This window comes from Polypterus senegalus, chromosome 18, assembly GCF_016835505.1.
Source record: "Polypterus senegalus isolate Bchr_013 chromosome 18, ASM1683550v1, whole genome shotgun sequence".
NCBI classification, from domain to species: Eukaryota; Metazoa; Chordata; class Cladistia; order Polypteriformes; family Polypteridae; genus Polypterus; species Polypterus senegalus.
In genome coordinates, this window is record NC_053171.1 from 67,451,809 (window position 1) to 67,478,918 (window position 27,110).

General features: G+C 37.0%; 1 protein-coding gene across 1 annotated transcript in view; it reads right to left on the bottom strand.

Annotated features, from left to right (window-relative positions):
* The window catches only part of sptb (spectrin, beta, erythrocytic), a 180,115-nt gene that overhangs the window by 91,355 nt on the left and 61,650 nt on the right, over positions 1-27,110 (bottom strand). Inside the window, exons 3-13 of the mRNA XM_039741459.1 lie at positions 20,400-20,551; positions 19,990-20,163; positions 18,878-18,969; positions 16,479-16,559; positions 14,470-14,585; positions 14,213-14,325; positions 11,716-11,903; positions 10,022-10,139; positions 7,915-8,073; positions 7,401-7,703; positions 687-837 (exon numbers count right to left, since the gene is read on the bottom strand). Coding sequence (XP_039597393.1) covers positions 687-837; positions 7,401-7,703; positions 7,915-8,073; positions 10,022-10,139; positions 11,716-11,903; positions 14,213-14,325; positions 14,470-14,585; positions 16,479-16,559; positions 18,878-18,969; positions 19,990-20,163; positions 20,400-20,551 — 1,647 coding nt within the window. The remainder of the gene's footprint in view (positions 1-686; positions 838-7,400; positions 7,704-7,914; positions 8,074-10,021; positions 10,140-11,715; positions 11,904-14,212; positions 14,326-14,469; positions 14,586-16,478; positions 16,560-18,877; positions 18,970-19,989; positions 20,164-20,399; positions 20,552-27,110) is intronic.

The window sequence follows — 27,110 nt, forward strand, 5'->3', positions numbered from 1 at the left end:
GACTGCTCAAACTACATTTTGTCCAGTTGAACGTTCAAATGATGTCTTTTATGCACATTTATTTTGTGTAACCCATTAACCACAATATTTACTATCAACCTTAATATATTCCAGCAACACAATGGAATTTTAGGTTTTATCTCAAGACTTACTTGAGCAATGTCACTCAGATTTACTAGTTGTGTTATGCCATATAAAAGTTATGCCCACAGAAAGTTGGTTACTGATGCCCTCTGTCCACCCTGGATACTGCATAGTGATACTGACTGGATTCTAATGAAGTTTAATGTATATATTAAGCTATACTGTTCATATTTACCAAATAAAAAAATTTTTAATTGACAGCAGTTTTGTATATATTTCCTACATTTCAATACAAGGATGACAGTATTATTCTTTTTACCAGACCATATTGTTTTGGAAGTATTGTATTTTTTATGAACACCATAGTTACCCAATATGTTCATAATAACTGGGTGTCTTCAGATTAAAGTAATTTGTAAAAATGAATTGTTTTCCCAAGCCATGTTTTCTCAATTTAAAGTTCCTTACAATATTTTTGTTAGTGCATTACAATTAAATTCAATGGAGAAAGAAAAGGATTAACAAAAACAAACATACAGACAATGAGTACCAAATAGCACTAATCAAAATAACTTGACTAAGCCAGCTTTGCTTTTACATACCATCTCCTTCTGTGAACTTCAGGGCTGCTGAGTTTGCTGATTTCACTCTCTCAGCTTGTACAGCAATGTCTGCCTCCAGTAGGGCATGTTTCTGTAGAAGATCTTCAGCTTCTAATAAGTGCTTTCCAAAATCTGGTGAAAGGAGGCGAGCCTGGAAGTGACAGAAAACTCACATGGAACAACACAAGCAAGTGTGCTCTTGAAAGGGAGCTTTCAGGAAGATTTCTACATTTACCTAATGATAATGATAATGTTTCACAAAGAAAAACAAAGTAAATATGCATATGAATGCTTATTCAAGATTCTGCAGGTTACCATGATCAAGACTACTTTTTCTCAAAGAAATATTTATATACGTAAGTATACAGCTGGTGGGGTAGACTCCAGCTGCCACATGACCCAACCCTGGAGAAACAGGTGAGAAAAATGAATGAATAAATAAATATCAACCAGGGTTTGTATATTATTCAATATAATGTGAGGCTTGTGTGTCACTTAATGTCAGCTTGTCTTCTTAATACTAAATATGAATCGATTTTTGACAGAGTGATGTCAGTGTCTACAATTACATTTATGTCCTTTTGGTCAAAGTGAGTGTTGCACCTGTATTGGAGTACATCTTGTCACATTTTCCTGATTTCTTTTTATAGCAAACACAGGTCCATGTTTTATTTTTCTTTGATTATTTCTGTTTCCTAATATGCTTAAGGTAGGGACATTCTCATTATCATGTAAAGTTGCTAGGATCACTAGCCCAGTCCTAGAAATTTTCTTTGTCAGTAAAAAAAAAATATATAAACTCTATAGCACTTTTCTAAACTGATGTCCATTTCAGAATGCTTTGTCAGTACATAATTACAGCTTCTATAAAATGTATTCACCTTCTTGTAGATTTACATTTTTGTTTTGTTTTTGTTTGACACTGACAAACAGAAAAAGACTTAGAGAAAGTGTCTCCATAGGTCTTTTTCATCTTTGTACATCTGGATACTTTGCTTTTTCCCATTCTTCTTTGAAAAACTGCTGAAGCTCTGTCAGGTGTCATGGTGATTGCAGGGGAACAGCCTTTTTCAAGTCCAGCTGCAAATCTTCACTCAAGGCACAAGTTTCTTGAAGACTCCAGCATTTTTTCCTCCATGATTTCCCTCTATTTTGCTGTACAGTAATCCCTCCTCAATCGTGGGGGCTGCGTTCCAGAACCCCCCGCGATAGGTGAAAATCCGCGAAGTAGAAACCATATATTTGTATGGTTATTTTTATATATTTTAACCCCTTATAAACTCTCCCACACTGTTAACGTTATTACAGCCCTCTAGACATGAAATAATAGAATAACTTTAGTCAAAAGTTTAAACTGTGCTCCATGACAAGACAGAGATGACAGTTCTTTCTCACAATTAAAAGAATGCAAACATAACTTCCTCTTTAAAGAATGCGTGTCAGAAGCAGAGAAGGTCTGAGAGAGAGAGAGAGAGAGAGCGCGAGAGAAAAGCAAACAATCAAAAAATCAATACGTGCTTTTGGGGTTTTAAGTATGCCGAAGCACCGTGATAAAGCGGCATTTTTTAGAGGAGCGTCCGTATCCTTTAGGCAAACAGCCTCTGTGCAAGCAGCCCCTCTGCTCACACCCCCTCCGTCAGGCGCAGAGAATGTCCAGAGAAAAGCAAACAATCAAGCACTGCACCGGAAGCAAATCGTATATCTTTGAGGAGTTTTATTTAATATGTAATACGTGCTCTGATTGGGTAGCTTCTCAGCCATCTGCCAATAGCGTCCCTTGTATGAAATCAACTGGGCAAAGCAACTGAGGAAGCATGTAGCATAAATTAAAAGACATATTGTCCGCAGAAATCCGCGAACCAGCGAAAAATCCGTGATATATATTTAGATATGCTTACATTTAAAATCCGCAATGGAGTGAAGTCGCGAAAGTTGAAGCGCGATATAGCGAGGGATCACTGTATTTATTTTGCCCTCACAAGCCTTCCAGGGCCTTCTACAGAGAAGCATCCCCTAAGCCTGATTGCTGCATCCACAGTGGATATAATGTATGCTTGATAATGTCTGTTTTTGGTTTATTCCTAACATGGCATTTAGTCTGTTGGCCAAATAGCTACATTTTATTCTCATCAGTCCAATAGACTTTCTTATAGCTAGCTTCAGAATATCCCATGTGCCTTCTGGCAAATGCTAACCAAGATATCATGGGTTATTTTTTTTTAAAGCTACAACTGGTGAAGCTCCCGGGCAATAGTTGTTTTTGCACAGTTTCTCTATTCTCATCCAATATAGCTTTATATTTCCTTCAGTATTCTCTAAAGGACTCTTGGTGACATCCCTAACTGGTCTTCTTGCATAATCACTCAGCCTGCTCTAGGTAGGTGTACAGCTGTGCCATACTCTTTCCATTTCTGAATGACTGATTTAATTGAACTCCAAGGGACTACTAGTGAGTGACGTGGATATTTTTTTGTCACCATTCTCTGACTTGTGCTTTTCATGGAGACTTACCTCAAGTTAGACCTTCCACATACAGGTGCCTTTATAGTACAGTCTATTGAAACCCATCAACTAGAGACAGGTGGTCTCTATTGAACTAATTATGTGACTTCTAAAACCATCTGGCTGCCCCTGTGATGATTTAGGTGTGTCTTACCAAAGAGGTGAATACTTATGCAATCAGTTATTTTCTGTTTTAGATTTTTAATACATTTTAATTAATTTTAATTAATTTAGACCACTTTCCAGAAATGTGTTTTCACTCTGACATTAAAGAGTCTTCTTCTGTTGGTCAGAGCAAAATACAGTAAGTTGAATTAAATCCAGTGTGATTCAGTATTTTATATGAATAAAAGTGTAAATGTCCAAGAGATGAGTACTTTTCTTAAACTGATCAGTACAATTGTTGTTTTGTGCAGTAAATATAATCAATATTTAGCACACAACTGTGAAATATGCTTTAGTCAGTTAGGCAAACATCTCTATTACAAAAAAAATCTTGCAACGAGACGTGATCTGGAAGAGAGACAGAGAGACACTTCAGAGAGGCAGAGACACTTTCACTTCCCGCGACACGGTCAAGTCACGTCATACTGACATCCGTTGGAAGCATGTTCCCGTAAGACAGTGACCTAGGCAAGGAAAGTAATAACAAGTGGAATTGAAAACCTTGCAGGTCCAAACGGGCTCAGAAATAAAAGACAAAGGCAGGTCCAAACATACACATGCAGAGCAGGTTACAGATTATGACAGCAGTGGAATTAGAAAGGCTCAAAACAAACCTTGGCGCGATACACACGCTTTGCAAGTTAAAAAATATGACAATACTACAATTCGAAGGTGTCAAACAACAGAGAGTACAGATCGCATTCCTGCAAACAAATGGAAATTATTACTAGGAGAAATAACGGAGCAGTAAAAAGAGATCGAATATATACGCTATGAGAATCTGTGTTCCCGCAACAATTACAGCTACAACAAGTTTAATTTATAAAAAAAACACAATTTGGTCAGGTGTATATTTATGATCACGGAGAAGCGATGCAACATAGAATTGAAAGTTAAACGATCCAACGTAATATAAATTATGCAGCCAATAATGGATACAAATCCATGCGTCCAAAAGTATTGCATTTTACATGAAATTTATCAGCAAAACATGGACAAAGACATTTTCTTGGAATTGTATATGAATCTGAATGATCACAATCGCCTTTATAATAAACCCACATATGACGAATTGTCAGCGATAATAATTTTGAAAGACGAAGATATCAAAGACAGAGTAGATACTCGTGTATATCCAAAGGCAAAGCACGATTCGTCATTTATGTCAAATACATCACCACATGCAGACCCTTTTCTCTTTCAATTGCTTTTCCCAGATGGCGAAACAAGATGGTCGTACAATATGAAACAAATGGATTCAGAAAAACGAATAACACCCACACAATATTTCAGGTCATTATTAGCGATACGTTTCCATGTATTTAACCCACTTCTATCAACTCAACGTCTATCACAACATTAGATTATTAATGCATATGTAAAAGTTGCAGCTAATTGTCTCTTCTTTCTTAAATCGAATCAAGCTAAACTTAGAACTAAACATATGCAAGGTCTCATTGATCACGTTCAAAATTCAAATATCAATAGTTAAGACAAATTCAAAATAGGTACAGCAGTAATATTACCATCATCATATCAAGGTAGTCCAAGAGCATTGCAGCAGTTATATCATGATGCAATGGCAATATCCAGAACTATCGGTCAGCCAGATTTATTTCTTACAATGACGTGCAATCCACAATGGCCAGAAATCTGCAGCTTCTTGAGAACAATGCCACCGGCTACATCGGCTCTGGATATTCCCACTTTCGTATAGATTGTTTTATCAGAAAGTCTTATTTTTAGTGAATGAACTGAAATGGTGTTCGGGCAAAAAGGAGATCTTGATATGCCATTCGTATTAAAACATTTACAGTTTCCCGCTAAAATAGCGGGAATAGTTAGAATTGGGAATAGTTAGAATAGTTAGAATTGTGCTTGTGCAATGGCAATTAACAAATCACAAGGACAAACATTTGAAAAAGTCGTTTTTTTTATAAGAGACAAAGAAACGATTGTTACTCACGGCCAGTTATACGTTGCATTATCACGCTATATGACCAAACAAGGAATCAAAATTCAAAAAACATCTTGAAGAACAGTTCACTCCAAATATTGTTTTTACTGAAGTTCTAAAATAAAAAGTGAACATAATGCATATGTAACAATTCCCATGGAAAAAAAGCAATTTAAATTGTATTTCCACAGGACCAAATCCGGGGGTTGGCGAGCGAAGCGAAGCCGGCCCCATAGAACTTCACATTATGATTTACAATAGCTTGTATTTACATACACTCATATACCATAAAAGTAATTTAGCTTTGTTTGACAAGGCTGATGTAGTATCTTGTCAACTGTTTATTAAAAGTTAAACAAGCATTGAAAGCTAATCTAAGAGCAGCTTTTTCCTCTACTGATTATGTTTTTGTTTACTTCTGACTGTTGTGAGGTGTGTGTGGGTGTTTTCTAGATTAATATAAGTTTTGTGATACAATAACCTATTTTTCAGGTGCTATGCACCCACCGTAAGATATAACTGTTTACCTGCTTCTAGCTGAAGCACTACCAGGCGAAACTTGTCCCTTTGGTCACACATACAGTAAGCAAGAGAGTGGTGGCTCTGAGGCTAAGGATACATGAGGCTGAGGCTGGTATCCCGAAGGTTGCCAGTTCAAATCCCTGTCACTGCCAAAAGAGATCCTACTCTGCTGGGCCCTTGAGCAAGGCCCTTAACCTTCAATTGCTCCAGGGACGCTGTACAATGGCTGACCCTGTGCTCTGACCCCAAGGGGTATGTGAAAACTAACAAATTCCTAACACAAGAAATTGTATAAGTTGAAATAAAGAACAAAAAAAAAATTGAGACTGTGATATTCTAATTTTGCCAAGCACTCCTCATGAAAAACACCACACAAAAGCAAAGTACCAGCACAGAACTACACTACAGTACAATCATCTACCTTTTTCCACAACTGCATGATCACCCAAACTGATTCACTTTGTGTCACCCAGTAAATGCTGGGTTGGGATTAAAACTATGACTCTTTAATTTTACGGAGTTGTATTTGTAGTAAACACAATCATAACGTTCTTTATAGGTACAGAGCTACAGTATATTTGCCTGTTTCTACAAATGACACCTGGACTGACTCACTATAGGAGAAGGTCTGTTGAAAGTGACCCTTGACCCTTTGACTATATGATTTTGTATTGTTCCTTCCCATAACAAATAATGTCCCTGCCATTTCAAGAGTACAGAGCTATGACATAGTTTAAAGTTTCTTTGTAATGACACCAGTAATTTAAACAACTTCACATGAACCTGAGGAGGTCTTCCACAAAATGTCTTTGAAGTTTATATAATCACCTTTGCTTAAAAAAGTTGACTTTAAATGGACCTGCTTGCTGTAGCCTACAGTATGTACAAAATATAAATTTTTTTTATTGTTATTTTGCATTTTGTCTCTTTTGTAGTTGGCAGGGGAGTGTAGTGGTTAGTTCTGCAGCCTAATGCATCCAGCATTTTGGTTATTTGCATATTCTTTCTTTCTGTGTCTGTGTGTTTTCTCCAACATCCCTAGAAACATGCATCTCAGGGTAATCGGTTCTGTGTGAGTGTAACTGTGTGTGTTTGGGAGAGAGAGAGAGAGAATGCAGTGACAGTGAGCATTTAATGGTAGAAATTTCACCAGATACCTAATGGTTTGCAGTCCAGAGAACTTCAGTAAATATAATACAAAGTAGTGCTTAAGTGCTAAATGGGTGGATATAATGTTTAAGCCTAATATGAGTATTCCTTTATCAAATGCAGTTGAACAAGCACAAATGTTTCTGAAAGCAGTTGTAATATCATCCTATTTTACCACCATGAGATTTCCAACAACCCAATAAACCAGTTGTACATAAGTAAATTGCTGGATTTACTGTTTAGGGGAAGAACGTTTTTGCTTGTTGCCTAAGCTATTTTAATACTGTGTTAGTCATTAAGTAAGCAAGTAAACAGTAAATGACAACAATGTACTCATGTGATATATTAAAGAAAATTCAATTATCCTCCATATTACAGGGAAAGAAAAGAATTTTCACACATTGCCTCAATCTGATTACCTTCATGTCATCCATCCAGTTTATCATATGGAGCATTTCTTGAAAGGTCTTCTGCAGGGTAAGATTCATCTCTAGCCTAGCATGGCGGGCATTGATCAAGTCCTGCAAGTAGTCCCACAGGCGTTGGATGTTATTTTTCCTAACATTAATCCGCTTTACATCATGGTAGTTTTCCTTCTCCAACTCCTTGGCCACATCCAGTAGAGCCTCGACACGTTCCTTATAGGCAGAAATGTCAGTCTCGATGGCATTATGTTTCTTCTTTGCGGCTTCCACAGCAGGCAGATCAAAGCCAAAGTTATCCTTTAAGTTAATAATGAATTAAATGGTTAGTTAGTTCAGTATAAAAAAGTAATAAATGCATTATATATATTGAAAGCATGGGTGGGACAGTAGTGCAGTGGAAAGTGCTGTAAAGTCACCGCTCTAGAGGGTTGGAGGTGTGAGGAAAAATCGCTTACTACCATGCCAGCCAACTTTAAAGTCAAGAGTGATTTTAAATGAAAATTCATACCTGTGCCACTAGTCGTTGATTCTCCACAAGCCAAGTTTCGCGCATAGATGCTTTACGGTCAAATTTTCGTGCAAGCTGCTCAAGTTTCTCCTGTCTAATCAGTTCATCCCTCAGGTCTCGTTCTCGTTCATGTTCTGCTCTTTCCAGTCTTTCCCAGGCCTATGCAATGTCATGCAAGATAAATCATATGACAAATTCTTTAATGTCTTTCTCTTAGAATTTTAAACTGCATTTCTATTTTTGATGACATCCTGTCTATAGTGGCAAGAAACTCACAATACTGTGATAGAATAGCTTTACCTCTAAGTAATGAATGGCAAAAAAATAGGCTGAGGTTTAAGCGAAGCAGACAACTCCACAAATACTCAATGGGTACAATAATGCATACATATGCAAAAAATATTTAAGCATATTTTCAAAAGTATGTTTTATCAGTTTAATGTATTTTGAACATTTATCAATAAAATGGTTAAAGAGTAACATTTTTAAAATACATTGCAAGATATTATCAATTAGTAATTGTTCTACAAAGTGTCTTTAACAGGGAACATAGTCACAAGGAGCCTTAGAATAATGATCTCCCAGACTCTAAAACTATATATACATTTTTGAACGAGTCTAATCCAGTTCACATTAACATGTGACGAACCAGAGATGGCCAGGATACCCAGGACCAATTAGGTCTTTCCTGCCAGCCAGCGCATCAAAGCCTCACTAAACAGAAAAAGAAAATAGCGTGTCAAACAATGTCAAAATCAAGAAGTACTAGTATTTCCAGGAAATTGTTAAAAATGAATTCCTTGCTACCATATGAGAGCTAAAGATGCTTCCCCTAAAGTGGTCTTTCTTTTGAAATATGATTGACTTTCCATGTCCCACCATGATCGTCTTGTTTTTTGGAACAGTCTGAGGTGTGGTGGATGTGGCAACGTGCTGTGTCAGTGCATGCTTCCAACTTATCTCTCGCTCTCTCTCTCTGGCAGGAGGAGCTACAGCAGTGATGTCTAACAGTGTAGAGATTCAGTTCCTTTTATTTTTACTGCATTTCACTGAATAAAGGATCGGTGCACTAAAGTACACAGCTGTACAACATTTAACAACACCAGCATGCACACGAAGATAAATATAATCACACAGAAGATGCACACACATTCACTTGTTAGAGGCAGATTGTGGTGAATATACTGTACATGCCACGCAGCTACCAAGAATTAATTTTTCCATGTCAAAGTAATCATCCAAATACACATCTGAAGCAGTTTAATACAGTAGCCTTAATGCTTTGTGTAAAAGTTGGCAAAACTTTTGCCTGCGATCTTATCTAATCACTCCCTGTTCACATTAGTTAAGTGCTTGTTAGATGGGGCTAGTATCTCCTGTGCCTAGCCCACTTTTTTCATATTTTTGTACCATATCATCCTTTCAACCAAATTGAAAGTGCCACACTCTTGCACTCCTTCCTCATCTTGTCCCTGTAACACAAAACTGCTATACAGGGCAAAACTTTAGTGGATATTCATTAAACAGAAGTCAGATAATTTATTGTTTTCGTCCGTTGATTCATCTTGAAAATACTAATGTCTTAGTTAGGCTTCAACCCCATATTACAACATTATATTAAGCCTAACGACAGCAGGCAGAGAGGTTCACACTATAGCTGGTATTTTGCCCTGACACTAATAATGAAGTGGAAAGCCATTCTGAAATATTAGCTTAAATAAATAATAAATCTTATACCAGCCACTCATGTAACTTTGATTATGCACATAATTACTACACAAAAATCATACAAATTACCAGCAAATGTTTACCATCAATGTGCCTTTCTAGTGAAACAGTGTTCTATTCATACAAGACCAACCCATCTTCAACTGTTTGAATGGCATCATTCATTACTGAAAGACACCCACTCTACATTAAGCAGCATCTCCAAACACAAAATTTAGGGTGTTGGAGGTGAAAACTTGTATTTACTGTAACAAGAAATAGAGGAGTCATTCATGGCAACGTAAGTCTTATGGGACTGCCACCACAGGGGATCTCCAGCAGGAAGCTGCCATTAAAAAAAAGAAAGAAATAATGCATACCAGTATATAAATGACATTACCCGATTAATATCAGCAACAAGAGCACCTTCTCTTGGGGTATATACTTTCTGATTGTTGGCTCTCATGCGGCTTTGGATGGTAAAAAGCAGTACTTCCAGATTGCCCTTCTCCTGAAATCTGAAAAAGATCATATGGATTGTGAAAATAAAACGGTGTGTAAAATCTTTTTGTTTGTTCTCACCTTTAAACCCCTGCCTCCCTTTGTCACGTCCCTTTTTTGAAAGGTGAGATGTGGAAGCAAGGGAAAAATTATAGAAATATATAGAGAAATATAATGCATATATTTGATAAACAGTGGACGGGTGCTGTCTAATAATATAACTGTTTTGTAAAGCAATTCAGCAAAAGCAGCTCTGCATTAGACACCAATCTAATCCTAGCCTTATCGAGCAGGTAGTGTGGCCAATTAGCTCACCACTAGACACTGCGTAAATTAACTCCAATTACATCAAAAATGAAATTATATTAATACCTGGGGTAATGGTAGCATACAAATATACAATTTCTGTAAACTATAATAATATAAAAGTGTCAATTCTTGCATCGGCAGGGGAATGCAAGAACTAAAATAGCATCAGCCCTGAGTCAGTATGAAGAAACAGTATGACATGATAGTTCATTAATCAAATGAGCAGCTACAGTGCCAGCCTGTAAAAAGGGAGAATCTACCACAGTTACACTATCCTAGGGTGGCATTATGTAGTGGTCTGTCCAAGGACAGCAAACTACCTAAAAGACTAGCAACTTGAGCAACAGTCCATTGGGTCAGCAATTAACCTAACTACATAACGTATAAGTGTAAGAGGAAATTGAAGACCCTGGACGACACTTTTGTGAACAAGGGCAAAGCTGGCACCCAGTAGTAAATTATATTTGGTGTAAATGTGAGGCAACAACATGATCAGCAGTGCCACCATGCCACCAATTCCCATCTATCAATCTTCTTAAACTTTTTATTTAAGTGTAGGGTTGCTGGACTTATCCGCATTGGGCTCAATGTAGGAATCAATGCTTAATGTACTGTAGTGCAAGGCCAACAAACAGCACACATACATGTTCTTCCATTCATACAAAAACAATTTATATTTGCTCGGCAACATAAAAGAAATATTTGGAATATGGGAGAATACCACTTTTGTGCATGGGGAAAACATGCAAACCTTACAGACAGTAGTTATGAAATGAGCCCAGGACTGTGGAGATGTGTTCTACTGTGAATCACTATTTATCATGTTAACCTGTGTATGAATATACTTGAATACATGTCTATTTAATTCTTTTCAGGACTTAGCATAAGGTGGGAATCAGCCCATACACCCATTCTCATCCTCATGGAGGGCCAATTTAGAATCGCCAGTTAACCTTTAAGACTCATCTTTGGAGACGAAGGAGGAAGCAATATATATAGTTGGCATTATACCATTATTTATAATTACAAAAGACTGAGTCAAAGAGAATAAAGAATTGGAAACTTGTTGAATAGGGACACTTGTCACGCCACAAGACCCACACATATAGTAATTATTTTGTACTGCTCCAGTATTCTTGATACGTCTGTTTGTGCCTAAAAAATTATCTAATAAAAAAAAAGGGAAACCTCTTCACACACTATAAACAAAAATGTATTTGGGTACTGAAGTCTTTAGCCTGCCTGCTCTCGTGCTACGATATTTATTTTAAATAGTACGCTTACTTTGGAGGCTTTTCCACTGTGCGATATGAGTTAAAAGCCTGTAGCTGCTGCTGCACTCCAGTGAGAGAATTTGCAAACTTGCGGCTGTTCAGTTTGATGATGGTCTGCTCAATCCAGGTCAGCAAGTCTGATGCCAGGGTTTCATACCTGTCAATCATTTTCTGTGTTTCAATGGCATGATCCAGCACCTGAAAGGTAACCCATTGTTGATAGGGGCTGTTTAAATCATCTAACAAATCAACCAGACATACATAAGTAGCAAAGTGAGGAAGCAGATGCAGTTCCTAGCCTGTTTCATTACACATGCCTCCTGATAACTGTCCATCTATTAAAAAAAAATAAGAACAGGAGAAAGAGATTGGGGGGATTTCACCATCTTCTAAAGTGACCCCTGATGGGAGCCTGGCAACCTGCTGCGCTGAACAGATGGAACAACCCAAGGAAATGCTAATGTCATAAAAGGTAATACAACCAAAGCCAAAAACAGCATATGGAAGCCGGGCAGGTTGGAAACAGAAATCTTAGTAACGGATGGTAGTAAAAGAGTAATTAAAAAAATAAGTAATCACTAGGCGGTTTTAATCAAGAGGAACAAAAGAGGAAAATAATGAATAAGTGATTTAATCTTGTTCTTCTCAGACAACAGGCTCAAAGTACATGCACAGATTTCCAGATATAAACCAGTAACATAAAAATAATAAACCACGCAACAATTACAAGCATAATGAAGTTCTCCGACACACTGTCATGCCTGACACAATTGCATAAATAAGTTGTCTAGGTATACAACTGAACTACTGTATCTTATAATTTATTTAATTACCTGAATATGACATAATGGGTGACAGTGCTTAACACTGCTGTTTCACGTCTCACTGCAACGTCTGTGTATTGTCATGGTGTCTATGTGAGTTTGAAGTGGGCAAGTAATATGTTTATAATATCGTTGGGATAAATGAGCAGGTGGGCTTTTTTATTAATTGACTTAATGCAGCTTGAGTGGTTAAATATTTTGAAATTATTTTTGAGGGCTATTTACATAATTTCGCCCTATGACGTGGTGCAATGTGACTCAGATGCAGTATACCTATCTGCGATTCCTTACTCTTCAGAATTGTATTATTTTCCCGTTGTGCATTTTAAAAATGTGCTCATCCTACTTCAGATAGTTTTAGACTGAGAGATTGCTCTGCTACATTTTTATTACTTACTTTACTTTTATTACTTTATCTGCCTGATACAAACTAAATTATTTCTGTACTTAAAATCTTTAAAACAGGTCTCTTTGCCTGCTTCCTTTTTATGTATTCATTGAAAATAATATTAATTAGTTTTACTTTAAAGCTGGGAAACCTGACACCTGTTATTTATATTATTCCCTCAGTATTTCCAAAATTTCCCATCTGTTCATTATTTTTGTCCGGTCATTTTTCATTACAGGATCATGAGGAGTCAGATCTTCACAGTGTCAGGCCCCATACCAGAACCAACACATATTCAACCACACTAACACATGGTAAGAATTTAAAATCTTCATTTAACTGGGAGGAACCCAAATGGCAGGATAGATCTCACTAACATAACATTTATTTTCTAACTTGCTTATTTAAGTTAGGTTCAAAGAAGCTAATGACAATGTTGGTCGCCGTAAACATTTGTTAGCAAATGCATAGAGTCACACTTCAGTGTTTCTGTCTTAATTATACTGTGGGTGTTTTAAATAGTGACATTTTAACTGTGCTGGGCTATAATATGAGTCTTCATGGTAAAAAGTATGGAAAGAGTGTGTTCTAACTGAATTTACACTAAAAGAATCTTTAATCCATTTTTGAAGATTCTGAAAAGCACAGTTGATTGAAACCCTGTTGAAGAAATGTCCTAACTCATCACTGGCATATAGTGGATATCAACTGAGATGCACTGGAAAAAGCACGAGGAAGAACTTCAGTACAGAGGGACTCTCATACAAACAGCTTAATAAAGCATGTTACGCGTAGACATTCAGTAAGTAAGCACGGGACTCTCAGAAAATGTATAAGAATGTAAGAAATATTTAAATAGTCATCATGTTTATTTTGTTGCTTGATAATTAATATGCATCAGTATTTAACGCAGCCAGTTCTTTTGACATCACTTGAGGTGATTGAACTGGTCGATTCTATATTGCACAAAACTTTTTGTGAAAAACTACTTCCATGTTTCTGTTAATCAGTAAAACCCGAGGCTTGGAATAAATGTTTTGTTTTGTTTTTTTACTTTCTTGATTGTTAAATTTCTTTAATAACAATACTAGTTACAAAACCAGCAATGAAATGGAGATAGCCACTGCCACTTTATGGATTTTAGTAAAGAATAACAGCATGACACTTACATTCACCCTCTTACAGTTACTGAAAAACATGATCAGTAGTATGACTTTCAACACATAGCAAACTGAGCACTAAATTGAAAGGTGGCAATCTGCATAGGAACTGTTACACCTTAAGCAGGTCCTCACCTTCCCAACTCTCTTCCCTTCAACAGCCAAAGCCTTCATCTTTGAAAAATAGTGGTAGAATGCCACAACATAAGTGATGATTGACTTTTCATCAGGGTTCTCTGTAAAGACATCTGGAAAAAAAAAACAATAGTGTTAATGCAGCTAAAATTCACAGTGTTACAACAGCTTTATGAACAATTGCCAAGTAAGAAGGAAGGTCCAGACAGTCACGATTCAGCATGTCTGAGATGTGATATTTAACATGACTTTCTCACCCTCAGGATCCAGCAGTTTTGTAACACCAAGCTTCTGCTCAGCCACATTGAAAGCCTGCTGTAGGTTATGGATAGGATTAGACTTCTTCAAGCTACGAAAATCCACAAGATCTGGCCTGTGAGCAAATTAAAAAAAAAAAAACATGATTTCATTGGCTATGATCTCCTGCTGTTTGCCTGCAACTACACACGTCACAGGTTTATTTTTTTATTTTTATAAATAACGTGTGATTGTTCTTTTTCAGCAGATAATATGGTTATTCATCATAACTGTGAGGTGGCCACTCATGATTCAGAAATACCACTTTCTCAGTCTGACAAATACATTGTTGATGCAGCAAATTTAGTGTCCATTTACTCCCTTCATGGCACTCAGAGCATTTACTGACTTGGAATAGCACATTCAATGTTATTTCATTTCACTACTGAGATTATTAATCTATCAGCTCTCCACCCATAATGGAGGAATGGCGTTGAGAACATCAATGGCAAAATGTCACACTGGCTTTGAGTGTCCATTTTATTAAGCCATTGACTTTTTTGATATTTAGTGCACTGTCAATATGTAGCCCCTGTCTTTGCTGGAAAACAATCGTTGTTTTGCTGTAGTTGGAGTGTGAGACGATTTAGGGTGTACGAGGGAAAAACTTAACTGACCTAAAGAATAGCTCTTCAGCCTGACTAAATGAGGGTTTGCTTTTAGTCCTCTGCAGTCATGCTAGGATGTATGGTATGGTATGGTGGGTGGGGCACCAACTTCATAAGAAATGTTCACTTATTTCACATGCAGATTGATTCTAGAACTTATTAGTGCTGATGACTAGTCATGAACCAGTGATTTGGGCAAAATTGAATCTGTAATGAAACCTTTTGCTTTGCAAGAAATGTTGAAATTCACACGACTGATATACACTCTTGAAAATAAAGGTTCTAGAGAGGTTCTTCAGAGCGATGCCATAGGTGAACCAGTTTTGGTTCCTAAAATACCCATCCACTTGAAGGTTCCAGAAAGAACCTTTACTTATTTTGATCAGTAACAGGCTTCATTCAGCAGAAAAAAATGAACAGATGGTAACAGAGCTATAAAATACCAATAGTTCATGACTTTGAAAGGACTCCAGCTGCATACATATTTAACATAGGCTAAGTTCAGGTTTTCTTAATCTGTTACTGTCCTGCTAGATAGTCTACCATACATTAAAGATTTCATTTTTTTGTACATATTAGGAAGCTTTTGAAAGCACAAAGAGACAATTACACATGCAAATAAACGTTCCCCAGATGAGATGGTGCTTTGTCAAGCAATAATTCTATAAGGAATCACACAATCCTATAAAGAACCATACATTGCCTTTAAAGAACCAGTGTTGCAGGATACAGTAGATGTTTATGAATCCTTTTCCTCTCATCTCATCCACAAACTTTTTCTACATATACAAGAGCATGGGAACATTGATTTTTGGTATGTACATGTTTGGATTGAGAAGGCAACACTGGCAAACTTTATTTTGGTCTTTGATTTTTATCTTAACCGTAATCGGTCATTTGTGCAGTTGTAGGGCCACCACGTGGCTTACCCTGCTTTCCTTACCCCTCTATTAACTTTTTCCAAAACATGAAATTCGCTCATGACACCTAAACTCTTTATCAGTCATGCCACAGTTTCAAAAGAAACTCTTCTCCCTTTTAAATTCATTTGGATCCTATTTGTGAGAAATGTGCCAGTCCAAAAGAAGTAAAAGGTTTCACCAAACTCTTAGAAGGCAGAATTCCTTACTTTCACCCTCAAAAAAACAAATTTGAGCAAGTTTTGCAATTGCAACATCATATGCAAAATTAATTTTAGTTTGAATTTCAAAGAAACTGAACGTAAAATCAAAGTCATTTGTTTCACTTATCACTAATAATACTCTAAACTGTTTAACTCAGTTTTTTTTTAAAATGTTAATAATATGAATTAGCTTAACAAAATCCTGATTTTCAAAGAGACATAAAATAAAGTCCATTACCTGTGCTTGTGAATAAGGGCATTGAAAGCCATGCCATCCTTCCAACTGGTGGTAAAATTGGTGATATTTACATTTGGGTATCTGTAAGAAGAAAAGAAAGAAAACAGTTATGCTTGTTGTACTGTAGAAAAAAATGGCATTTTCTGCTAGTTAGTCCATTTTTTATATATTGAAATAAATCATAAAACATTTCAGCATTTTGGGTCTAAAGAGTATTCAGTATGAGAGGCCACACTTCTAGCAGATGGAAGCAGCTATTAGCCTTCATTCCAAATGAGTTCTTCATTAGATACATCTCTTGATTATGATTCTCCTGTAATAAAACTTCTACAGTACTTGCTGCACTTCAAGCTATGTATTCAAATATTGATGGCTTATGCCCAGTACTGAAGTATTATCAGTTTCATTAAATGGAGCACTCATAATCATATTTAATTAAGTATGGCACAATTGCCCCATCATACTTGGGTATAGTTACGTATCATTGAATATTCATGAAAGCTTTTAACATTCAACAAAAATTGGGAAGCTTGATAGAGCTTTGCCTGAGTTGTGCAGCAGTCATTAAAATTTTGCTTTGGCAATCTGTGACTATTTTTGTCCTTCAGTGGCACTGCAAATCCTCCTCGGCATCTTGCAAAAAGAGCAGAAATATCATATGTCACAAAAAAAAATCAAACCAGTCAAAAATGCACTTCTACAAAAATATTTTAGAAGTTTGTAGGTGTCGGTAGGTGTTGAGTTTTTATTAGTTTCTATTGTCAACATGGCATCTTTACAAAGATTTAAGGGACAAATTTACATTTCAAAAAAGTTGTAATTTGATATCAAGGATTCATCTTATGTACACTGTTGTGACCATGTGGACTACAAAATTTTTGTGGAAATTAAATCTTCCTCTGGCTTGAACTAAACAAAAATGATATCATGAAACATACTGTAAAATGTGCTATTGTGTGTTCAGGGTAATGGGGACCAGAGACCAGCTCTGGGCAGGATACCAGTCCATAGTAGGGGCCCATTAAGACCCAAACTAGTTTGAAAATTCCAGTTAAGCTAACCTGGAGGTTTTTGGGGATGCTGGAGAAAAACAAGTGTACTGGGAGGAAGGACGACACAGACAAGGAGAGAATAAGCAAAGTACACACTAACGACAACTGGCTACAGGAGTCCAACTGAGAACACTTGATCTGCGAAGTGGCACTGCTAACCACTGCACCACCATTACACACTTGCATATCTTAATAGTAATGGGAACAAGGCTGAATCAATTCTTGATGGAAATTAGCTTTCTTGATTAGGCACACAGACATGCATTGCCATTCACAAGTGAATGATGAATTTCACAAGGTCATTTAATGTAACTCATACTGATGTAAATCTTTGTTTTGTGTAGTGTCATCACAGCCCTAAATAGTCAAAAATAATCAAACAGTACGTTTATTTAGAAATTATCAGCTGTCACCAGTAGGACACGCCACTGAGCCCCAAGCCACAGACACAGTGTCATCCTCCACAACTCTAGTATTGAAATGAAGGATTTTTATTCCTCCAACACCTTCCAATGTTGAACACAAACAAAATAACACACAAAGTGTGCTCTCTCTCCTCTACCCTCCAGGTTAGTTTTGCCCACTGCCTCCCAGTTTTAACTCTCCAAGGTAAGGCTGTGAGATTCTTTGAAGCCGGACCCTGGAATACTATTTAGGTCACAGCAGTTGTGATCAAGAGCACTTCTGCGTCATACTGAAACCAGGGCAGTCCTACCCTGACAGTGCCCCCTTACAGCACTCAACAACCCCAACAGGGCTGCTCTTCTACACTGCAACTCCCATGTAACCCTGTGAGAGTCCTAACTGGGACCAGCCTGGAGGAACACTGCTGCCTGTTGTGCAGGGGAATGAACTGCCTCCAGCATCCATGTTTGCCCAGTTCATCCATTGTCCTTCTACCCTGACTAGGATAAGAATCGCTAACCATCATGGCCAGGTTGCAGCTCCTTCCACACTGTCCTGCCATTATGGCCTCCCAGCTGGGTGAGGAGTCACTCCCAGTCAGGATGCCAGCCTGTTCACTTTTGCATCTAAACAACAAATAAACATTTGGTAATGACAACTAGATAGCAAAAATTATTATTGTATGGAAATTCAAGATTGATATAGCCTTTTCATAATAATTGGCTTCATAAATATTAAGCAACAAAAAAAACCCAATGTCTTTATGGGTACATTTAAAGGTCAAAAACCCTCTGATTTTGTATCTTTCTGGTGTGTGACTAGTGGGAATCAGTGCAGAATGCTGCACAGCTATGTAGAGGTCACGTTCAGGACTGTGGTAAGGGGACAAAGGGGCTCGTTCAAATGTCTGTGTGTTTTAAATGCATTTTCAAGTCATCTTACCCAGCTGTCTTCATCTGGCACCACAACAGGAGGGCGTCTTTAGCACAACGTGTTTCCCTGTTGTCTTGTGTCTCCACAATAATGTCTTGAATCTTATAGGAAAAAAAAGTTGTAAATTATTTCTGCTAAAATGTTCAGCTTTTTAAAGAATTATATTTTTTTAACTTCTTTTTGATGGATGACAAATTATGGCTAAACAAATAAAAGGCTTGGTCAATAGGTATAAAAAATTAACATCACAAATTAGTGGGGAAGGCAGATATGGGTAGAGAAATGGGTAGAGTCATTATTTCAGTGAATAGAGAGGCCTGGTAACTAGACTTAATGACAGAAAATTCAAGGTGGGCATGTTAACATGACGGGATTCAACAGGGTCCCCAGTAAATATGACTAGCAGGAATGCAATAACTGTGTTGTTTTAGCCAGCATCACAGATATTTTGCCTGCATAGGGGCACTACCTAATAACTGCTGTGATAAAAGACCTTCCTTTGTCAGTGGATATTCTAGGGTGGTAGCTATTATGGTGCTTACAGTATATCCACTGATTAAGAATTATAACCCAGGAACAAACTGGAATGCTGGGCCTTTTAATGGGGTCTTACGGTGTGCCATTCATCAAGACTGCCTCTGACTCTTTTGTAAGCTAAAACACATTATGTTTACATAGCAAAAATAATCGTATTCTAGTGAGTTAGCATCATTAGCTGAAATTTGGTTCAGTTCACAAAATGTATCAATCAATAGTAATCGACTTTTAATAGATCACTAATAGCTGAAACGTTTGTAAATCCCAAATTGAGCAGTATTAGGTGGTTAAAAATGATCATTTTAGTTAATTGCTTTGCTTTTGTGTGTTTAGGTGACAAATGTGAACTGCTTATGTGTTGGGCAATTTCTGGTATTGAAGCGCAACAACTTTATCTGCCATTCATTTTTATATTTTATAGTGTCTTTCATTGGACTATGAATAGTACATTATGGTCTGTGGTTAAAGCAAATTCAGAAAATGTTTTTTCTCATAAATTGTAATTTTATTGGACTGTGGCTGAAGCTAAGCAAATACCCAAATATGTGCTTATTTGTTCAAGTGTAAATCCTAAGTGCCCTTACCTGAAAGCGAAGGATAATGGTCCAAATAAGGCCTAGGATTAATCTATGATTTCCATCGACAATATCGTGTGAACCCATGTTTTCCAGGTGCACTCTTTGCTCTTTTAAGAACTGCAAGGCCTTGTCAACATTCTCCAAACAGTGAATGCGCATTCTTCCTTTTGTTGGCTTGGGCTGTGTTCAAAACAGCATTTAAAATTAAATCAAGTACATATAAGTGCATTGAAAAATACAGCTAGGTGTGATGAGACAATATTCTTCATTTAGGATTTGCTCAAACTCAAATACTGGATTGAACTTTATGTGCTGCTCACTCTTTGTCTCCTACTCTCTCTTTAATTTAAGTTTGAAAAGACTAATAAGAAGCAGCAAGACAAAACTGAGGAGATGAAGCTAAAACAGGCACCTACCAAGCGCTCTCCAGAAAGCACCTCGAGAAGTTTGATCAGCATTCTTCCATCCCGCAAGTCCAGGTACAGGTCTGATATTCGGCAGCTCACTCGGGACAGGTGAGAGTTCACCCATTTTGTGAAGGTTTTCTTCTGTACAACCTCTCTTTCGTCTGTTTAGTAAAAAAAGAAGTAATAATATTAAAGGCATTTTACTTGGGTGAAGGTTGAACGGTGTATAATTTTGTTTCTTAAAGAATTTTTTAATCAAAATTTATAACTACTGAATAGATTGAGGCATCCAATTCTGCTATCCAATTAAGAAATAAAAAATTAAAGAATAATGTTAAGTTGACAGTGCTATGCAGCACTATAGTGTTCCATCCCAGTTGGTTCCTGCCTTGTTCCTTATACTGTTCCTCCTGAACAAAAAGAACCCCATTACAAATAAACTTCAAGTATGGTGATTTGTGTTTTCAGTGAAATAAAAAAAGAAGCTCTCTATTTTAGTACTTTCTTGTTTAGCATAGTATTGGAGGGTGTCGACATGCATGCTGGTCTGTACTCTGTTTATGCAACAGTACTACCGCTACAACTACTACTAGAAACAGCAACTATTCTAGGAATTGAACCCAAGGCTTATTGTACCCTCATGGAGTAGTACAGAAAATAGACAATAATATATATTTTACATTACACATAATCGATAGATAGATAGATAGATAGATAGATAGATAGATAGATAGATAGATAGATAGATAGATAGATAGATAGAACTTTATTTTCCTTTATATGCCTCTGTTGTTAATACAGTACACTGTCTCCAAGAAATCAACTAGTTTTCCCATAACCTCGCAAAATCTTGTTCAGACCATATTACTTACTTTTCATACTCAAGGTCTTTTGTTAGTCCATGTGTCTTGTTCTTCAAACATATCCCTAATAAACACCAGACAGCAATATTTTCCAATACATTTACTAATTTCCTTATATTATTTTTTTGTTTTGCTTTGCAAAAACCTCTAGAAGACCCGTAGTGTGTTTCTTATGAACCAGTGGGTGTCTTTTCCTAGTTTGGTGCACTTCACAATAGTTGAAGTGAAAGTAGACAGAAGTTCTTCCAAGGCAATCCATACCCAATCTGACCTGTTGCAAAGCCTGATGCAGCTGCCTTTAGCAGTTTTCACTGATACTCTGTTTCTGTCATCCAAGCAGAACAAAGTCACTTGTTCATACAGACTTACCTAACTGTGTTGCCAGTAGGTGGTTGGGTCCAGGTCCTTCAATTCATAGCGCAGGCCACATTATTATCATTATTTGATTTCAATATATTTATCTCATACTTGTGTTGAGTTATGCAGCCAAAACCTCCCCCCACCCCACCACAATCCCCATCATGGTAAAGGTCCAACCAGAGATAGTCCTCACAGATTCCCACTTGTTAATGATGATGATGATGATACCTATGGCTGCAGCACTCCATCTGCCTCTGGCAACATGCTCCATCTCTCAGTCAGGATTGCTCTGGGCCGGAGTGACCTTTACAGAGAAAGGGTGTGCGTTCACAGGCAGCTCACAAAGTTCATATTTTTTTCCTCGTCTGAGGGGGCCGTTTCAAGAAGCAGTCAACTAAACGCCTCATTTCTGTGTTCCACCAAACAGAGCTCTTGATGTACCAGATTTTACAAAGAATAAAGACTCCATTGTCTCACAGAGAATTTGATTGTTTCTTTTCTTTTTTCATTATTTTCATCAGTGCATATTTCAAAAAAAGTTGATATGCATAAAAACATCATGTGTAACAAAGTTGAGTTTCTCAACTTAAAACTGAATGAGGGTAAGGATTTAAATTTTTAAAAATTTTAACACCTTCCATAACAAGCTCCATTGTAAGACAAAAATCCAAAACCAAATTATCTTTGTTTCATGACCCTAACTAAGTGAGGCAAGAGGATATCTCCCTGTCCCCTCTTTTCTTCCCGCAGTAGCCATTTAGAAAAGTTACTCTTCTAGCAAACACTTCTTCTTTTTTGTCTTCTCCCATGACAACAATCAGTGAGAAATGTCCACAATAATTAATCTGCATGGCCTTTCACACAATAATCAGTTCGACCCTTCTTTATACAAGTGTTATAAATCACAATTCAAACACTTTTTACATGAATAGTACAAAAAAACATGAGTGGCATACTGGCCTGTATTTTACCAGGTAGAACTCAGTGACTTACTGAGGATAGCTGGAATACACGCCTCTCAGATAGCTACATGTCACATGTTAGAATCTCCTTCACTACTCTGCCACCATTGTTGAGGGTAAAGCATTAAAAGCGTAGACTGATTATTTTTAAAGTAATAAGTAACCTAGCACATAACGAAACATACAGTGTTATCTCTCAGTGTTGCCTTTTTTCACTAAGACGTTGCTTGCTGCTGTCAGTGTAACATCATGACTGCATGTGCTCTGGCTGTCTGGTGAAATCTATTGAGGACGATGTGAAGCATATGCGTAGTATGCAATCAAGTGAAAAGAACTGTACAAAAATGTTGGGAATACTTTTAATGCTGCATGTGCTAAGGAGTAGGGTCACTACAGCACTACAGCACTGGAAGTAAAGCAGAAAGCCTTTGCAGGGCTTAAACCCAACACAAAAGAGTGTGCTGTGCATAGTCCAGTCACAGAGTCCTACTAATAAAGTATCAAGTTAAGTTTTAATTTAGCTATTTGCTATAGCTATTTTGAAGCAGTGTGAGTGGGTGGAGCAGCAGCCAATGTTCATACCGTGACTCTTCAGGGGCTTGCGTTGAGGATGGAAAGGGGCACTGAATGTTATTTACTTCAGTGCACATGAAGAACTGAAACGTATTTATAAAACAACAAGAAACAATCCCATTTGGCTGTGTTTCGGGTCATCAGTTTTTAGCAGTAAGTTGAATGTTAAAAGAGTGCTTGGAGATCACAACACAGCAAAGAACTGATTTTATTTACAATAAGCAAGTAGAACTGAGAGAGACAGACAGCAAGCCACACACCCAGAGCCATCCTCAGACTATCCTTGGGACACAAACCTTTAAGAAAAGTTTTAATTGAAAGAAATTGTCATCAAACTTCTATTCCAGCTTTGAGCTGAATATGTTCGAGATGGATTGAATTTATCTGGCTTCTGTTTCTTTATACCGTCCCTCTAGATATGATAAGGGTTTTATCAATGATTTCTCTGATTTCTTAGCTGAGATTATGCAACAATATGATAAAGTCCTAATTGCTGGGGACTTTAATTTTCATGACTGTTTCTCTACTAAACCATTAGTTAAAGACTTTTTAAATGTTATTGACTCTTTTGTAATCTTGTACAGTCTATGACTGGCCCTACTCAACAGTATGGGCATACATCAGATCTTGTTTTATCATGTGGTCTTCCTGTATTTAACATTGAACTTTGTGGTGCATTCTTTTCTGACCACATGCCTATTTAATTTGAAATATCACCTTCTTGTCATGCTTCTAAATGATGTGCTCTGGCTCTCTGCTGTCATCATATCATATACCTCTTCCACTCCTGTTGTGATGTGAAATTTTGCATACAACTTCATAAATATTTTGTATGTCTTTTTTGTAACTTAGGCAAAGCAATATAATATTAGTGTTACATTACTGATAATAATAGCAATGGTTTGATGGTTTAAGAACCCCTTCCCCCTTTTAGGAATGGGTCTCTTTGAATTTTATAATAGGGTTGGGGGGGGAAATGCCTCAAACAAGTTTGGTAAGTGTTTCTCTGCTAAAGTCTCTCAGTCAACCCCCACACAAAGCCAGGCTGCCTAACTGCCAAGCTTTACCTTAACAAAAGGTTTTGGGGCAGGTGTGAAGATGTTCTGTTCCCCCATTGGTCTAAAGTATGGCTGTTTGGAACTGGCTTGTATCAGAAGTCTTTAAGTACCATGACATCCTATTGGCTCTAGGGGTTGAACAGAAAACCTATAAATTTGCTCACTCCCTCACTCTCTCTCTCTTACCAAACTGATGCATGAACTGAAAAGGACAACACAATGAAGAGCACAGCTCGGCAGCCATATTGAGACAGGCATGTGGCCTGTTCTGAAGAAAGCTGACCAAAAATGATGCCTTAACTAGAGACATTTTTAAGAAACTAACAAGTCTGTGTGCCACCTGAAACTACACATCACCATTTATCAGGATGTATTGTTGTCAATATTCAAATGTACTTTGCTTTGTATTGTTATTATTTATGAATACTATAATAAAATAATACATTATTTTATGTGTAACTTAACTCCTGATTATCTTTTACTACACCTAATTGCCTGAGTTTATAGATGTAGAAGGGAAGGTGGGGAGAAGATATATACTATAATACCTTATAAACGGTGGTAAGTCTGGGAGATTTGAGGCATTCTGACAAAGGCTACATATTAATAATACAAAAGGGGAAAGTAGAGTAATATATTTCTCTACCAAGACAAAACAACTCCTGTGCAGTTTTCTGCTGCCTTTAATAATATTACACAGATTAATTCAGGGACCTTGTCTTGTTCTGATACTGAGGAGGTAACCTCACTATTTTACTCTCCCAGGACATTTTGGATAGTGTTGGCACATTTACGGTAAAATTATGTCCAAGTCTAAAACTGAACCATGATTAAGTAACACCACTCGAACTATTAGAGACGAATACAGGAGAACTACACACAAGTGGAAATCAGACAAGTTACAGGTCTCTTTTGACATTTTTGAGGGCTAACTAGAATGACTACCAGCAAATTGTTAAAGCTGAAAAGAGCATTTTTTTCTGATATTATTTTGAAAAACCACCATAAACCTTTTGTCTTTTTGAGTACTATCAATGCTGTTCTTAATAACCCTCAATCTGCTTCTTTTGATGTGTCCCCAAAAACCTGTGAAGAATTTGTCCTTTTTTGTTGAAAAGGTTACAAACATTAGAGCACTTATTTTACCTCCTTCTTATGAGTTATCCATCACTGCCATTTGCTGTGCTGCTTTTAACCAGTTCTGAGCCTGTGTCCCTATCTTTGTTAAAGAATATGATTAGTCATTTGAGACCTTCAGCTTATTCTACAGGTGTTATTGCTCCTCATTTTCTTAAAGAAATTGTTGACACTATTTGACCAAATATCCAAATAATTATAAACAGTAGCCTCACCTCAGGTGTTGTACCCAAAATGTTTAAGCATGCAGTAGTGCAATCACTTGTCAAAAAAGCCAATTTGGACACCTTAGTTCTTTCCAATTCTAGGCCAATTTCCAAACTTCCATTTTTGTCAAAAATCTTGGAGAAAGTTTGATTTATTTGTTGAAATCTTATTTAGATATACATGGCATTCTTGGGGTATTCAAATCTGGTTTTACAGCATTTCATAGCACTGAAACTGTACTTTTAAAGGTTTTTAATGATGTGTTTCTAGGTAACAACTCTGGGGATCCTGCCATTCTCATGCTTTAGGATCTGACAGCTGCTTATGATACTGTAGACCACAATATCTTCATTCGTCCCCTGGTGCTCTCTACAGGCATTAAATGTAGTACTTTGGAGTGGTTTTTGTCTTTTTTTGGTCTGACAGAAGTTTTTCTGTTAGCTTTGCTGTTTTTGTCTGTTCCTCAGTGCCTCTTACTTGCGGAGTTCCTCTGGGTTCCGTTCTTGGGCCGTTCCTTTTGTCTCTGTATATGCTTCCTTTAGGATCCATTTTTACAAGTTATGGCATTTTGTTTCACTTGCTATGCAGATGATAAACATTTTTATTTACCCTTGTAGCACAGCAATGCAAACTCTTTAAAACTGTTGTTGGACTGTCTTGAGGATGTTAAAACTTGGATGGAATTTAACTTTTTTAAATGTGACGTAGAACAAAACTTAAGTCCTGTTGTTTGGGCCAAGTGGTATCAGTGATGCCCCTCAGATGGACTTGAGCTCCCTGAAACCTTATGTAAGATCTATTGTAAAAAACATGGTGTAATAATTGATAGTTTTTTTAAATTAGATAAACAGATAAACTCATAATTAAAGCTAGATTCTTTCATCTGAGGCTTTTATATAAAGTTAAGCCCTTCTTATTGTTTCACAATTTGGAAAGAGTTATACATGCTTTTATTTCTTCTCACGTGTATCTCACGTTTGCAGTTGGTCCAAAATACCACAGCTTGTCTTTTAACAGGAATATGCAAGCAAGAACACATTTCTTCTGTGCTGGCCTTCCTGTACTGGTTCCATTTTCATTTTTAGACTGATTTTAAGATGTTATTATTTGCTTATAAAGCACTAAATGGCCTAGCTCTCTCTTTCCTCTCTGATCTTTTACAATTAGATATTCCATCAAGGTCACTCAGGTCTACTGGTCAGTTGCTTCTGATGGTCCCTAAATCAAGACCAAAGTGTAGGGGAGATTGTGTCTTTGCAGTTGTAGCCACTAGACCAGGGGTGCCCACACTTTTTCGGCTTGCGAGCTACTTTTAAAATGACCAGGTCGAAATGATCTACCTGCATTAAAAATTATATATACAGTATATATATATACTGTATATATATATATATATATATATATATATATATATATATATACTGAGTATACTTTATACATAAAATGTATGTTGTCCTACCTTGCATAACAGAATAACCTTTATTACACAATAAAAATTCAATACATTTATGGTCACTACAGTACAATATTTGGATTTAATAATCGTCATGTGGGAAAAGG